Genomic DNA, 13,356 nt, shown 5'->3' with positions numbered 1-13,356 from the left:
AAAGTAGTTTAATATAAATACTTTAGAGGTTTGATGTAGACTCCTTGACGTCTACAACCTTTACATGTAACATGGAAGAGCAAAGAAATACCAAGGCAACTAGTAAGGACTATTACAGGTTCATATTATGTTTAAGATTACAAGCAATGTAGACTTCTTTGAATGTTAGGGGCCTCATATTTACAAGGAAACATCATCAAAAATAGGTTCAATGCCGTAAATTTTACATGGCTTTTCAATTAAAAGGAGGTCCCAATTTTATAAAGCAGGGTTCAATGGTTCAAAATGTTCACATTAACCATAAAAAATTCTAAAGATTATGGTTTTTATTTCATATAGTTCGTAGAAAATTTTTTATGAATAAAGAGAAAAGCATTTGATGATACAAGAAATCTAAGTAAAACAAATTAAATATTGCATATCTAATGGAAAAATCAATATTGTTAGACTATCCCTCAAATTCCTAGTTTGTTTCAGTTTCTATTTGTTAAGGATTATAGTTTTAGATTTATTTTATAGAAGGTGAAATTGTCTTAAGGTTTTCTTATAAGAAGATAAGTCTTTATATTGATAGGATTTCTAATTGGATGAGACACCAAGTTTAGGATTTCTAAATATATTCTAGGTTTTTAAGAGAAAACTCATGACATGACAAATATGTAAGAAGGAAACCAAATATAGAGCATGAAAACATGAGCTTCATTCATGCCTAATTAGGCATGGCTCATAGGAGTGATATATAAATCTTATTTAGCCTTCAGCACAAACACACGTTGCTTCTCACTACATCAGATTGCAACTTACAAAACTGAGGATGTGCCGGTCGACCGGTAAGGTGCTACCGGTAGAGTAATTATCTCTACCGGTAGACACTACCAATGTGATTATGTAGCACACAAATGTTGTGCCAATCAAGAGTAACTATGCATCATCACCAATGAAGCCCTTAACTTGCAATCAAACAAAACCAATATAATTCCCAGAAGATAGATTATCCTTATCAATCTAAGTAACCAAAGCTAAAGTAACCAAAGTCATATAAGACAATGCAACTCATTAAATCTTTTTTAAGTTTCTAAAGCTAAAGTTTGTAAATTATTTATTATATTCATAACACAAAACCAATCACTTAATTTACACCAGAATTCCTCTCTTTTATATGTCCCCATTTTGGTAAACAACTTCAAATAATGTATTAACATTGTGAAAATTAATTAACTGCACAATTACAAAAATGTAACTTAAGCAGTAAATGAGGATCACCTCTCCAGGGTATTGTCTATGTTGTGCCTTTGTTCGAGTGATAGTTAGAAAATAGTGTTAAAGCTTAGGAATAGCCTATTGTTTACTCTATGCTAATACATACATACACGGAGCATAGAGAAGACAAGAAGTGTAGAAAATCAATGATGATGCGGTCATCAATAGTGGGAGAAGGATTACCTGAATTGAAAAGAAAGCAAAATTCCTTTCTGCATGAGTCATCTCAGAGTACAAATTTCTGGGCCATGTCAAATTTTAGGCAAATTCAAGACTGGTTTCCTTTGGGCTTTAGGCCAATGAATAATCTCAAGTGTCAAATCTGCAAGAAAATAGTCACTAAATCAACCCTAACCTTTTCCAAAATTCTCAGGATGAAAAACTTACATTAACATGAGTGGCTTAGTCCTCAATTACCAATTAAGAACTTGTCCAATTGTACATGGATTGGACGAAGCAAAATTTGCATACTTAGTTATCTAAGCATTTTTCCAAATGGACTGGCAAAAAAATGATAAAAATTGAAGTTATTAAAAACAGTAAGAAACATTGATTTGCAAACCTGAAATATATTGTACATGGCATGCTTGAATTAAAGAACATAAATCCTTTATGAATCAGCCATCTATGTCAATTTCAAGAACATTGAAGTGCTGAGGGGGATGTTGTCATTTGAGAATAGAGATGAGAGTCTTTCCCTCAACAAGTGGCTAAGTCTTTCCTATTGCACCAGCTCTCAATAGCTTGTCAAGATATATTATAGGAGGCATAGGCAATATTGAGCCTATCTTCACAATCACCTCTTTTTGCATTATCTTGAAAACAAAATATTTAGTTCATCAAAGATTCCAAACGTATAGAAAGCAAACATGAGATAAGAAAATCATTGCAACAAACATGTTTCGTTTCATGTCTCAAACTATTAAGATTTAGTACTTTCAAGAAAGAGAAAAATTATCCAACAAATTGCCTTCCAATGAAAGTAAAGATGATCTTGGTTGCATTATTGCTTTACTCCATAGCAGTTTAATTCAAAATGTTAAGAAACCTGAAATAAAGGGTCACCACATTGTCGTATGATTCAGTAAGATGCACTCTTTGTGCAAATTGTTGGTGTTCTACTACATATGAAAATTACATAAATCAAAACTCTAAACAGAATGTGAAAGTCTTTAACTAATTAAATGGAAAGTAATAAATTAACAATCAATGGTTTTAACAAGTAAAAAATAGATGGAAGGGCAGCAACATACATTTTTCCCCCCTTTGTACATGCTGATGCATATGAGAATTAGGAAAACAAAATTTTAAACAAAGTATTTAAACTCTTAGAAGATTGATTGTAAGATTATAAAAATCGAACCCTTCAAAAGCAAGAGAAATGTTTGATTACAAACCTGAAACATATTGTAGATGACATGCTTGAATTGAAGAGAGCAAGATCAATTCAAGAATCAACCATCATTTCTAGTCAACAACAACTATGGGAACTTGAGAAATTTCTGGGGGTTAAGTCTTTTAGTTTTCCTTTCGGCGTGTTTCTAAGCATAGACACTAGGCTCATGGCACATCTCTTTTCAAATTGCTTTCATATCAGGCCAGTCAACAACTGAAGGCCAAACTGTAGAGATAGCTTTTAAGGCTTCAAGGGTAGTGATTAGGAATCACTTGAGACAAACACATTAGGACACAACATCTTTGAATTTTCAAGAGCTTGAGACAGACACAACACCTTTCTTCCTCTTGTTGTTTCCATGGTTCGAATGGAGTAACAATACAAAATCACTTGCAAATATGACAATTTTAGTCTCTCAACATGTGGCAACAACTCATCAGTTATAGCGCTTATAGAAATAATGAGATTGATAGGAACAATAAGGTAACTAGTTATATTCACAGATATATAAATATTCAGTTCAACAAATCAATTGTTCCCTCACCAACATTGTAATAAAGAAAAGAAATCTACAAAATCAAAAATTTTGAAGCACATCAAATTGGTATCATAAAACATTATTGGCCAAAATGATATCCAAAATCACACTTTGTTTGCTAAGAATGATAAAGCTAAATATGAATTAGAAGGCCCACTGTTCAATTAATCTTAAAGTCTTCCTTTGCCTTTAAATAAGTCATTGAGTAAACCAAACCAACCCCAACAAAAAAGAATTGAGTAAAAATTGAAACACAAATTCAACGAAACCCCTTACCTTGCAATAAAACAACTAAACTAGCTTCAGCAAGGTCAATATCTCTAGAAAACTACTTCACTAGAGAGAATTCATAAAAAACAAACAACATAACCTGTAAAGTTTGCTCCTTCAAATAGCGGCCTAATACAACAAACAAGCAATCAAATAATCATCATTTCTTGTTACAATAACCTCCACTCTTCAAACTCTTTATCTAAGAAGAAGGGAAGGTTAAAGGCAATGAATTGGACAGAAACAAAAGTTTCCCTTCCAATTAACAAGATTCAAAATAGAGTACATGCATCACAACTAGGACAACATTTGAAAACCGCCTAATCATAAATGAAGCCTTCAATGAAACGAACAATGAAAACAGGCAATCAGCTCTATCCATGCTCCATATAGTTGGCTCTCACTCTTTACTATGCAGGAAGACACTCATTTATCAACTTATAACATTGAACATTAAGTGGTCGACCGGTTAAATGCTGCCGATTGATACAATTTCTCAACCGGTAGCCACTGCCACTTTTTTTAGGCACCATAAAAATGTCCAGTGCCAACCGGTAGCAAAAAAAAAAAAAATGTTTCTACTTAGGTGGAAGTTGACCAATCAAGAATAGGAAAACATAATGCCGTCAAATTTTGATAAGAGGCACAACAAATATGAAATTAATGGAAATGAAAAACAAACTTTGTAATAACAATATAGGGATGCATAATATAATCCATAAATCTAAACGTAAGTACATCATCCATATCCCATCACCAGCATAGAGGGAAAACGTTTATGCCATTTTTGTCAATGGCCTATCAGTAACAAAAACACGTCTTAAGATGAAGTCATGAATAGAAAAACATATTACATAATCCAAATGTTAAAAAAAATCCCCAAACGTTACTTAATATATTTCTATGCAAAATGTAGAAGGGGTCAGATATGGTCTTGGCCATGAAGCGGGAAGTGGCCTCGCAGGAATGCCATCATCTCATCATGCTGTCCTCGTATAACCTGCATACCCGCTTTGAATTCATCTTGGAAACCATCAATGCGAGTCTCCAAAGATGACAAACGGCGATCATTGGCTAAGGTCATCTCCTCTAAGCGGGTACCAAGAGAGCTAATTTGGGCTGTCAGGTTATCCGAAGCCTCAGCCTCGTTCCGACCTATATGTGAAGGATGATATGCATCTGCCATAGCTCCTACACCCTCTTTTGATAGTATTGGTGTCACATTTGCATTTTCAGAAGTTCTTGCCTCTACAGTCTGATTTTCATTTTCGTCATCTTCGGAGGACCCGTTGTCCGAAGACACATCCACCTCTGAAGAGGGGACAGCCAACTTCCTTGCCCATGAACCATCTTTTTTTCTAACAAAACGCATGCATCGAAGTGAAGCTGCATTATATGTATCAAATGATTTCAGTTGCTTCCCGTCAGTCTCATTCCGCAAATTGACATTGAAGTATTTGACAATCTTTGTGATAAACATGCCATATGGGAGCACTGAATCTTCGCTTAATGAAGAAGCTTTCATATGCCGGAAAAATATGTAACCCATATTAACCTTTCTTTCTATGAGAATGCTGTCAACCAAAAACGCCTCCAAGAAAGATACATCGTCTCGATGGCCTCCTTTGGGGATGAAAATGTATGATATCATGTGTTGTAGGATGCGACTCAACACGGTCAATGAATGAGAAGTTGGTCTACCAAATTTCGGATAACCACATAGCCTCTGCATAGCTTCTGCAGCTTTGAAACCTTCCACCCGTGGCCACTTCTTTCCTTCATATAAACAAACCCCTTCATTTGGAATTTCTAAAATTTTACAAAGCTCAGCAACATCAAAATTGATCGATACACCATTAATGCTCGTAGTAATTGGTCCTTCATCTTCAAATTTCATATTGTAGTAGAAACATTTGAAAATCCTAGGATAAACAAACTCTTTCACGGAGACAATAGGAAGCCAACCCATTCTCGCGAAAAGCACATCAAAATGGAAATAATTGAGCTTTACAAAATCAATGTTCCTACTTGGGATTACGGTTCGATTGGCAAAATGAATATGAAATCTTTGTGCTAGGTCAAGGGTTTGAACGTAGATTGATCAAAGGTGGCCTTCTTACGAACCTCCGCACTTGCTTCGACGACCGGTCGTTTTCCTTTGTGGGTGGTGCATTGTGCTCCATCCGAGGTGTTCTGGTTGTTGTCGCTGGGTTGTTATCGGTCAGAGGTCTTTCTTTTGGTCCCGCGCATCCTTGATACCGTCGTTCTCTTCCCTTTCCTGCCAGTGGTGGATGCTTCGGTCGGTGCTCGTTTTGGAGCCATGAATATTCCGAGTGGGCTTCAGGTATTACGTGAGGATGAAGAAAACTCAAATGGAAAACAGACGGGTTCAGGTTTTGCGCGAGGATGAAGAAGAATGGAGTAGAAGACAGAGGGGCTGAGGATTACAAGTTGGGTTTGAACATCAGTCGACCTTCCTAGTATATGGAAAGGCATCCAGTTTATAAACTAATAAAATTTAATTAACTTAATGTCTTACATTATATTTGCTACACTATTAATTTAATAGTTTCCATATGAACTCATTTAACCTATAATGGATTATATGAATAAATCTTTTGATGTACCTTAAATAAATTAATTGAAGTTAATTTCACAAAATTTATATTAAGGAAAATAAAATATGACAACTTAAGTTAATTAAATCATATAAATTAACTAACCTTTCTGATATGTACGATATAGTATAATGAACTCACTAAGATATAGTCAGCTTAATAGATAAAAATTTTAATTAACTAAATATACTACCATAGGGGCATTAAAATTATTTATGGTTGTATGACAAACTATTAGAATAAGTAGGATGTACCATGATAAGTGAAATAAATTAATGAATCTGAATTTATTTAAAATTTCCATAAGTAAAATATCATAACATATCTCATTTTACGTAATTAAGTCTAATTAACTAACATTTCTCATATCTAGGATGTATTAGGAAGTATTAATTAAAAATAAATCACGTTAATTGATGAAAAAAAATAGTATAATGAACTTACTAATATATAGTCACACCTATTAGATAAAAATTTTAATTAACTAAATATACTATCATAGGGGCATTAAAATTAATTATGGTTGTATGAAAAACTGTTAGAATAAGTAGGATATACCATGATGAGTGAAATAAATTAATGAATTTGAATTTATTTAAAATTTCCATAAGTAGAATATCATAACATATCTCATTTTACGTAATTAAGTCTAATTAACTAACATTTCTCATATCTAGGATATATTAGGAATCATTAATTAAAAATAAATCACGTTAATTGATGAAAAAATATAGTATAATGAACTTACTAATATATAGTCACACCTACTAGATAAAAATTTTAATTAACTAAATATACTACCATAGGGGCATTAAAATTAATTATGGTTGTATGACAAACTGTTAGAATAAGTAGGATATACCATGATGAGTGAAATAAATTAATGAATCTAAATTTATTTAAAATTTTCATAATTAGAATATCATAACATATCTCATTTTACGTAATTAAGTCTAATTAACTAACCTTTCTCATATCTAGGATATATTAGGAAGCATTAATTAAAAATAAATCACGTTAATTGATGAAAAAATATAGTATAATGAACTTACTAATATATAGTCACACCTATTAGATAAAAATTTTAATTAACTAAATATACTACCATAGGGGCATTAAAATTAATTATGGTTGTATGACAAACTGTTAGAATAAGTAGAATATACCATGATGAGTGAAATAAATTAATGAATCTGAATTTATTTAAAATTTTCATAACTAGAATATCATAACATATCTCATTTTACGTAATTAAGTCTAATTAACTAACATTTCTCATATCTAGGATATATTAGGAAGCATTAATTAAAAGTAAATCACGTTAATTGATGAAAAAATATAGTATAATGAACTTACTAATATATAGCCACACCTATTAGATAAAAATTTTAATTAACTAAATATACTACCATAGGGGCATTAAAATTAATTATGGTTGTATGACAAACTGTTAGAATAAGTACGATATACCATGGTGAGTGAGATAAATTAATGAATCTGAATTTATTTAAAATTTCCATAAGTAGAATATCATAACATATTTCATTTTACGTAATTAAGTCTAATTAACTAACCTTTCTCATATCTAGGATATATTATGAAACATTAATTAAGAATAAATCACGTTAATTGATGAAAAAATATAATATAATAAACTTACTAATATATAGTCACACCTATTAGATTAAAATTTTAATTAACTAACATATACTACCATAGGGGCATTAAAATTAATTATGGTTGTATGACAAACCGTTAGAATAAGTACGATATACCATGGTGAGTGAAATAAATTAATGAATCTGAATTTATTTAAAATTTCCATAAGTAGAATATCATAACATATCTCATTTTACATAATTAAGTCTAATTAACTAACCTTTCTCATATCTAGGATATATTAGGAAGCATTAATTAAAAATAAATCACGTTAATTGATGAAAAAATATAGTATAATGAACTTATTAATATATAGTCACACCTATTAGATAAAAATTTTAATTAACTAAATATACTACCATAGGGGCATTAAAGTTAATTATGGTTGTATGACAAACTGTTAGAATAAGTAGAATATACCATGATGAGTGAAATAAATTAATGAATCTGAATTTATTTAAAATTTTCATAAGTAGAATATCATAACATATCTCATTTTACGTAATTAAGTCTAATTAACTAACCTTACTCATATCTAGGATATATTAGGAAGCATTAATTAAAAATAAATCACGTTAATTGATGAAAAAATATAGTATAATGAACTTACTAATATATAGTCACACCTATTAGATAAAAATTTTAATTAACTAAATATACTACCATAGGGGCATTAAAATTAATTATGGTTGTATGACAAACTGTTAGAATAAGTACGATATACCATGGTGAGTGAGATAAATTAATGAATCTGAATTTATTTAAAATTTCCATAAGTAGAATATCATAACATATTTCATTTTACGTAATTAAGTCTAATTAACTAACCTTTCTCATATCTAGGATATATTATGAAACATTAATTAAGAATAAATCACGTTAATTGATGAAAAAATATAATATAATAAACTTACTAATATATAGTCACACCTATTAGATTAAAATTTTAATTAACTAACATATACTACCATAGGGGCATTAAAATTAATTATGGTTGTATGACAAACCGTTAGAATAAGTACGATATACCATGGTGAGTGAAATAAATTAATGAATCTGAATTTATTTAAAATTTCCATAAGTAGAATATCATAACATATCTCATTTTACATAATTAAGTCTAATTAACTAACCTTTCTCATATCTAGGATATATTAGGAAGCATTAATTAAAAATAAATCACGTTAATTGATGAAAAATATAGTATAATGAACTTATTAATATATAGTCACACCTATTAGATAAAAATTTTAATTAACTAAATATACTACCATAGGGGCATTAAAGTTAATTATGGTTGTATGACAAACCGTTACAATAAGTAGAATATACCATGATGAGTGAAATAAATTAATGAATCTGAATTTATTTAAAATTTTCATAAGTAGAATATCATAACATATCTCATTTTACGTAATTAAGTCTAATTAACTAACCTTACTCATATCTAGGATATATTAGGAAGCATTAATTAAAAATAAATCACGTTAATTGATGAAAAAATATAGTATAATGAACTTACTAATATATAGTCACACCTATTAGATAAAAATTTTAATTAACTAAATATACTACCATAGGGGCATTAAAATTAATTATGGTTGTATGACAAACTGTTAGAATAAGTACGATATACCATGGTGAGTGAGATAAATTAATGAATCTGAATTTATTTAAAATTTTCATAAGTAGAATATCATAACATATTTCATTTCACGTAATTAAGTCCAATTAACTAACCTTTCTCATAACTAAAATATATTATGAAACATTAATTAAGAATAAATCACGTTAATTGATGAAAAAATATAGTATAATAAACTTACTAATATATAGTCACACCTATTAGATTAAAATTTTAATTAACTAACATATACTACCATAGGGGCATTAAAATTAATTATGGTTGTATGACAAACCGTTAGAATAAGTACGATATACCATGATGAGTGAAATAAATTAATGAATCTGAATTTATTTAAAATTTCCATAAGTAGAATATCATAACATATCTCATTTTACGTAATTAAGTCTAATTAACTAACTTTTCTCATATCTAGGATGTATTATGAAACATTAATTAAAAATAAATCACGTTAATTGATGAAAAAATATAGTATAATAAACTTACTAATATATAGTCACACCTATTAGATTAAAATTTTAATTAACTAACATATACTACCATAGGGGCATTAAAATTAATTATGGTTGTATGACAAACCGTTAGAATAAATACGATATACCATGGTGAGTGAAATAAATTAATGAATCTGAATTTATTGAAAATTTCCATAAGTAGAATATCATAACATATCTCATTTTACGTAATTAAGTCTAATTAACTAACCTTTCTCATATCTAGGATATATTATGAAACATTAATTAAGAATAAATCACATTAATTGATGAAAAAATATAGTATAATGAACTTACTAATATATAGTCACACCTATTAGATAAAATTTTTAATTAACTAACATAGACTACCATAGGGGCATTAAAATTAATTATGGTTGTATGACAAACCGTTAGAATAAGTACGATATACCATGATGAGTGAAATAAATTAATGAATCTGAATTTATTTAAAATTTTCATAACTAGAATATCATAACATATCTCATTTTACGTAATTAAGTCTAATTAACTAACCTTTCTCATATCTAGGATATATTAGGAAGCATTAATTAAAAATAAATCACGTTAATTGATGAAAAAATATAGTATAATGAACTTACTAATATATAGTCACACCTACTAGATAAAAATTTTAATTAACTAAATATACTACCATAGGGGCATTAAAATTAATTATGGTTGTATGACAAACCGTTAGAATAAGTACGATATACCATGATGAGTGAAATAAATTAATGAATCTGAATTTATTTAAAATTTCCATAAGTAGAATATCATAACATATCTCATTTTACGTAATTAAGTCTAATTAACTAACCTTTCTCATATCTAGGATGTATTATGAAACATTAATTAAAAATAAATCACGTTAATTGATGAAAAAATATAGTAAGTAGGAAACGGTATGAAAACATAGTTACAATAAATAGGCTAAACAACATTAAGAAATGTCAATATTATCAATTAAGTCCTTATCTCCCCTTTATATTTTGTTAAGTTATACATATATCCATTTCAAATGGGTGTAAAAAATATCCACATTAGATTGACTTTCCCACCTACTATAAATGTTATATTTAATGGCACCTAAAAAACTGATGCAAATATCCAAACTATCAACCACCAAGTGTACCATTGTGGTGGTTGGTTTTCAACATGTGGCAACCTATTAAAAAATGTAATAACTCCATCAATTAATGAGGTCTGCTATATGTTGGAGAACAGGTTACAAAAAACATCCAGAAGACAAATCTTCAGGTCAAGCTGCATCACACTTGGACTTTCCATTTTCACGGTATGATCTTTAACTCAATAAAGATTAGCTAAACAAATCCATAATACATTTATTAAGCTGAATGCCCTCAACTTTCAAATGGATGGGGAAATATTCCCAAAACCTAATAGTGATTTTTAAATGGTATGTAATGATGTTAAAGAGTTTGGATTTTGATTGTCTATAGCACATTGTTAGTAATATGCATCAGTGATCTGTTGAATCAGTGTGTAGTGTTGAATGATTTCTCATTACGTGTAGAGATAACCTTCAACAAATTGTTTTCACCAATCGGGTTTAGTAGACATAATTTGACAATTAGGATTGTGTTCAACTAAGAAAAGGTACAACTATATATTTGACAATATTGAGCTCCCATACACCTAAACAAGGTCAGAGCAACAAGGTGAAAATCTACAAGGAGGGGCAAGTTTAATTTCAAATGATTGGATGGATTTTAATGAGATTGGAGTTAGGAAATACGTGTGGTTGACTTGAGATGTATAGAAAGTTAATGTTGAGGCTATGCAGATTAAGGCAAGACTACCAAAAGGGAGCTCTAAATAATTTTCTTATGGGCTTTCCCCCAATCAGACATGATTCCAGCACAATGACTTTATTATCTGATATTGAAGAACAACTGACATTAATTTATTTAATATAAGTGATTCATGTTGGCTTTAAAAATCACACTATCATCAAAATTATAGGGTAATACATATTCAACTGACTTAAAAGGAGAGAATCAACCTTAAGAAATGTGTATTATTGACTCCCAATATGGGGTAAGTTTGGAATAAGTTTGGAGGTGTACCCAAAAGCTTCCATGCTTTTAGATAGAATTATATAAAAGTGATTTTCCATGTTTTTAAAGAAAGTGCATGAGAAGTATTAATTATTGTGACTGCCAAACTCCTTGAATATGGCAACTAAGCTTAATGATGAAATTTTTGTTAACATAGTATGCCTAAATAGGGCAACATTCTAACGTTCTGATAAGGAATGAAGGCCTTAATGAAATGAACAACGAAAACAAACAATTAGCTACTCTGTTAACATATTATAACAGTGAACATGTAGAGGTCGACTGGTTAAATAAGACTGGTTGATACATTTTCTCAACCGGTAGACACTGGCAATTTTTTTAAGCAGCACCAAAATGCATCCGGTTAATTTGTAGGTCAACCACTTTCTTCCACATTATAATAGCTTAGAGCAAGGTAAGAGAATAGATTCAGTTTACGAGGAACCAAACAATTGAACCGATTGTTTTTTTATGCTCATCAAGACCAACAACACCGTCCCCTACCACTAAAAAGTTGGACAATCCGAAATATTGTTCTTGCACAAGGACCTCCAAAAGCACTACAACCTTAGCCTCAACAACAGAACCATGTCTAGCAAGTTGACTTTAACTATTCCTTCACTTGCTTGTCTAAGGTCAATTTAAATTATGGTGCGTTTCTGTATAGATGTTAGACGTCGATCATTGTTTAACGCCATCTTTTTAGGGTATTGGTGTCACATTTGCATTTTCACAAGTTATTTCCTTAACATAATGATTTTTAAGTGATATTTAATGATTTTAAAAAGTTTTGCTTATGATTGCCTATAGCAGACAAGTATCAATTTTGCAACATATGACCTTTTAAATTGAAAATCATGGGGAAATTATCACGTGTGCAGTCTACACCGGTTCTGTAATTTCTCAAATTCTCAATTTTTATCCAAAAATGAGAATAGATGACGTTGTCAAATTCGGTTTATCTTCAAGTATGCAATCAATTGATACAAAAGTGATACGATAATTTGTTAAAGTATTGTTAGGGCACTTTTTTACGTTATTTATGAAATGTAGCTGATGCAATTGGTGAAGGAGAAAACAATCAAGCGGGAGTTTGAAGTGAAGGAGGAGGACGTCGTCAATGACAATGCATATATCAGTGGCACTTACCACCTGGGTGGAAACGGTTTGAAAGAGAAGGTGTTGAAGGGTATTTCAGATGAAGAAGTATACAAATTGCAATTCAATTGCATAGATGAGGTTGAAACATTTTACAACATGTTAGCAAAAGTAGCCGAATTTAGTATTCGAAAAGATGATTTGAATCGAGACAAGAATGGAGATAGAATATCTCAAAAGTGGGTCTGTTCTAGAGAAGGACAGCGAGCGACAAAGTTTATTGAAAATGACAAGTGA

The 13,356-nt window shown here is 30.3% G+C and overlaps 1 protein-coding gene across 1 annotated transcript; it reads left to right on the top strand.

Annotated features, from left to right (window-relative positions):
• Positions 1 to 12,899: 12,899 nt before the first annotated feature.
• Positions 12,900 to 13,356, top strand: LOC117930465. The gene is made up of 2 exons (XM_034851123.1): positions 12,900 to 12,929; positions 13,015 to 13,356. Exons 1-2 carry the CDS (start codon positions 12,900 to 12,902, stop codon positions 13,354 to 13,356), a joined length of 372 nt encoding a protein of 123 aa, XP_034707014.1.

The sequence above is a fragment of the Vitis riparia genome, chromosome 14 (genome assembly GCF_004353265.1).
Source record: "Vitis riparia cultivar Riparia Gloire de Montpellier isolate 1030 chromosome 14, EGFV_Vit.rip_1.0, whole genome shotgun sequence".
Lineage (NCBI taxonomy): Eukaryota > Viridiplantae > Streptophyta > Magnoliopsida > Vitales > Vitaceae > Vitis > Vitis riparia.
The sequence above is the reverse complement of the archived record's forward strand: the minus strand, read 5'-3'. Positions and strand labels throughout refer to the sequence as shown.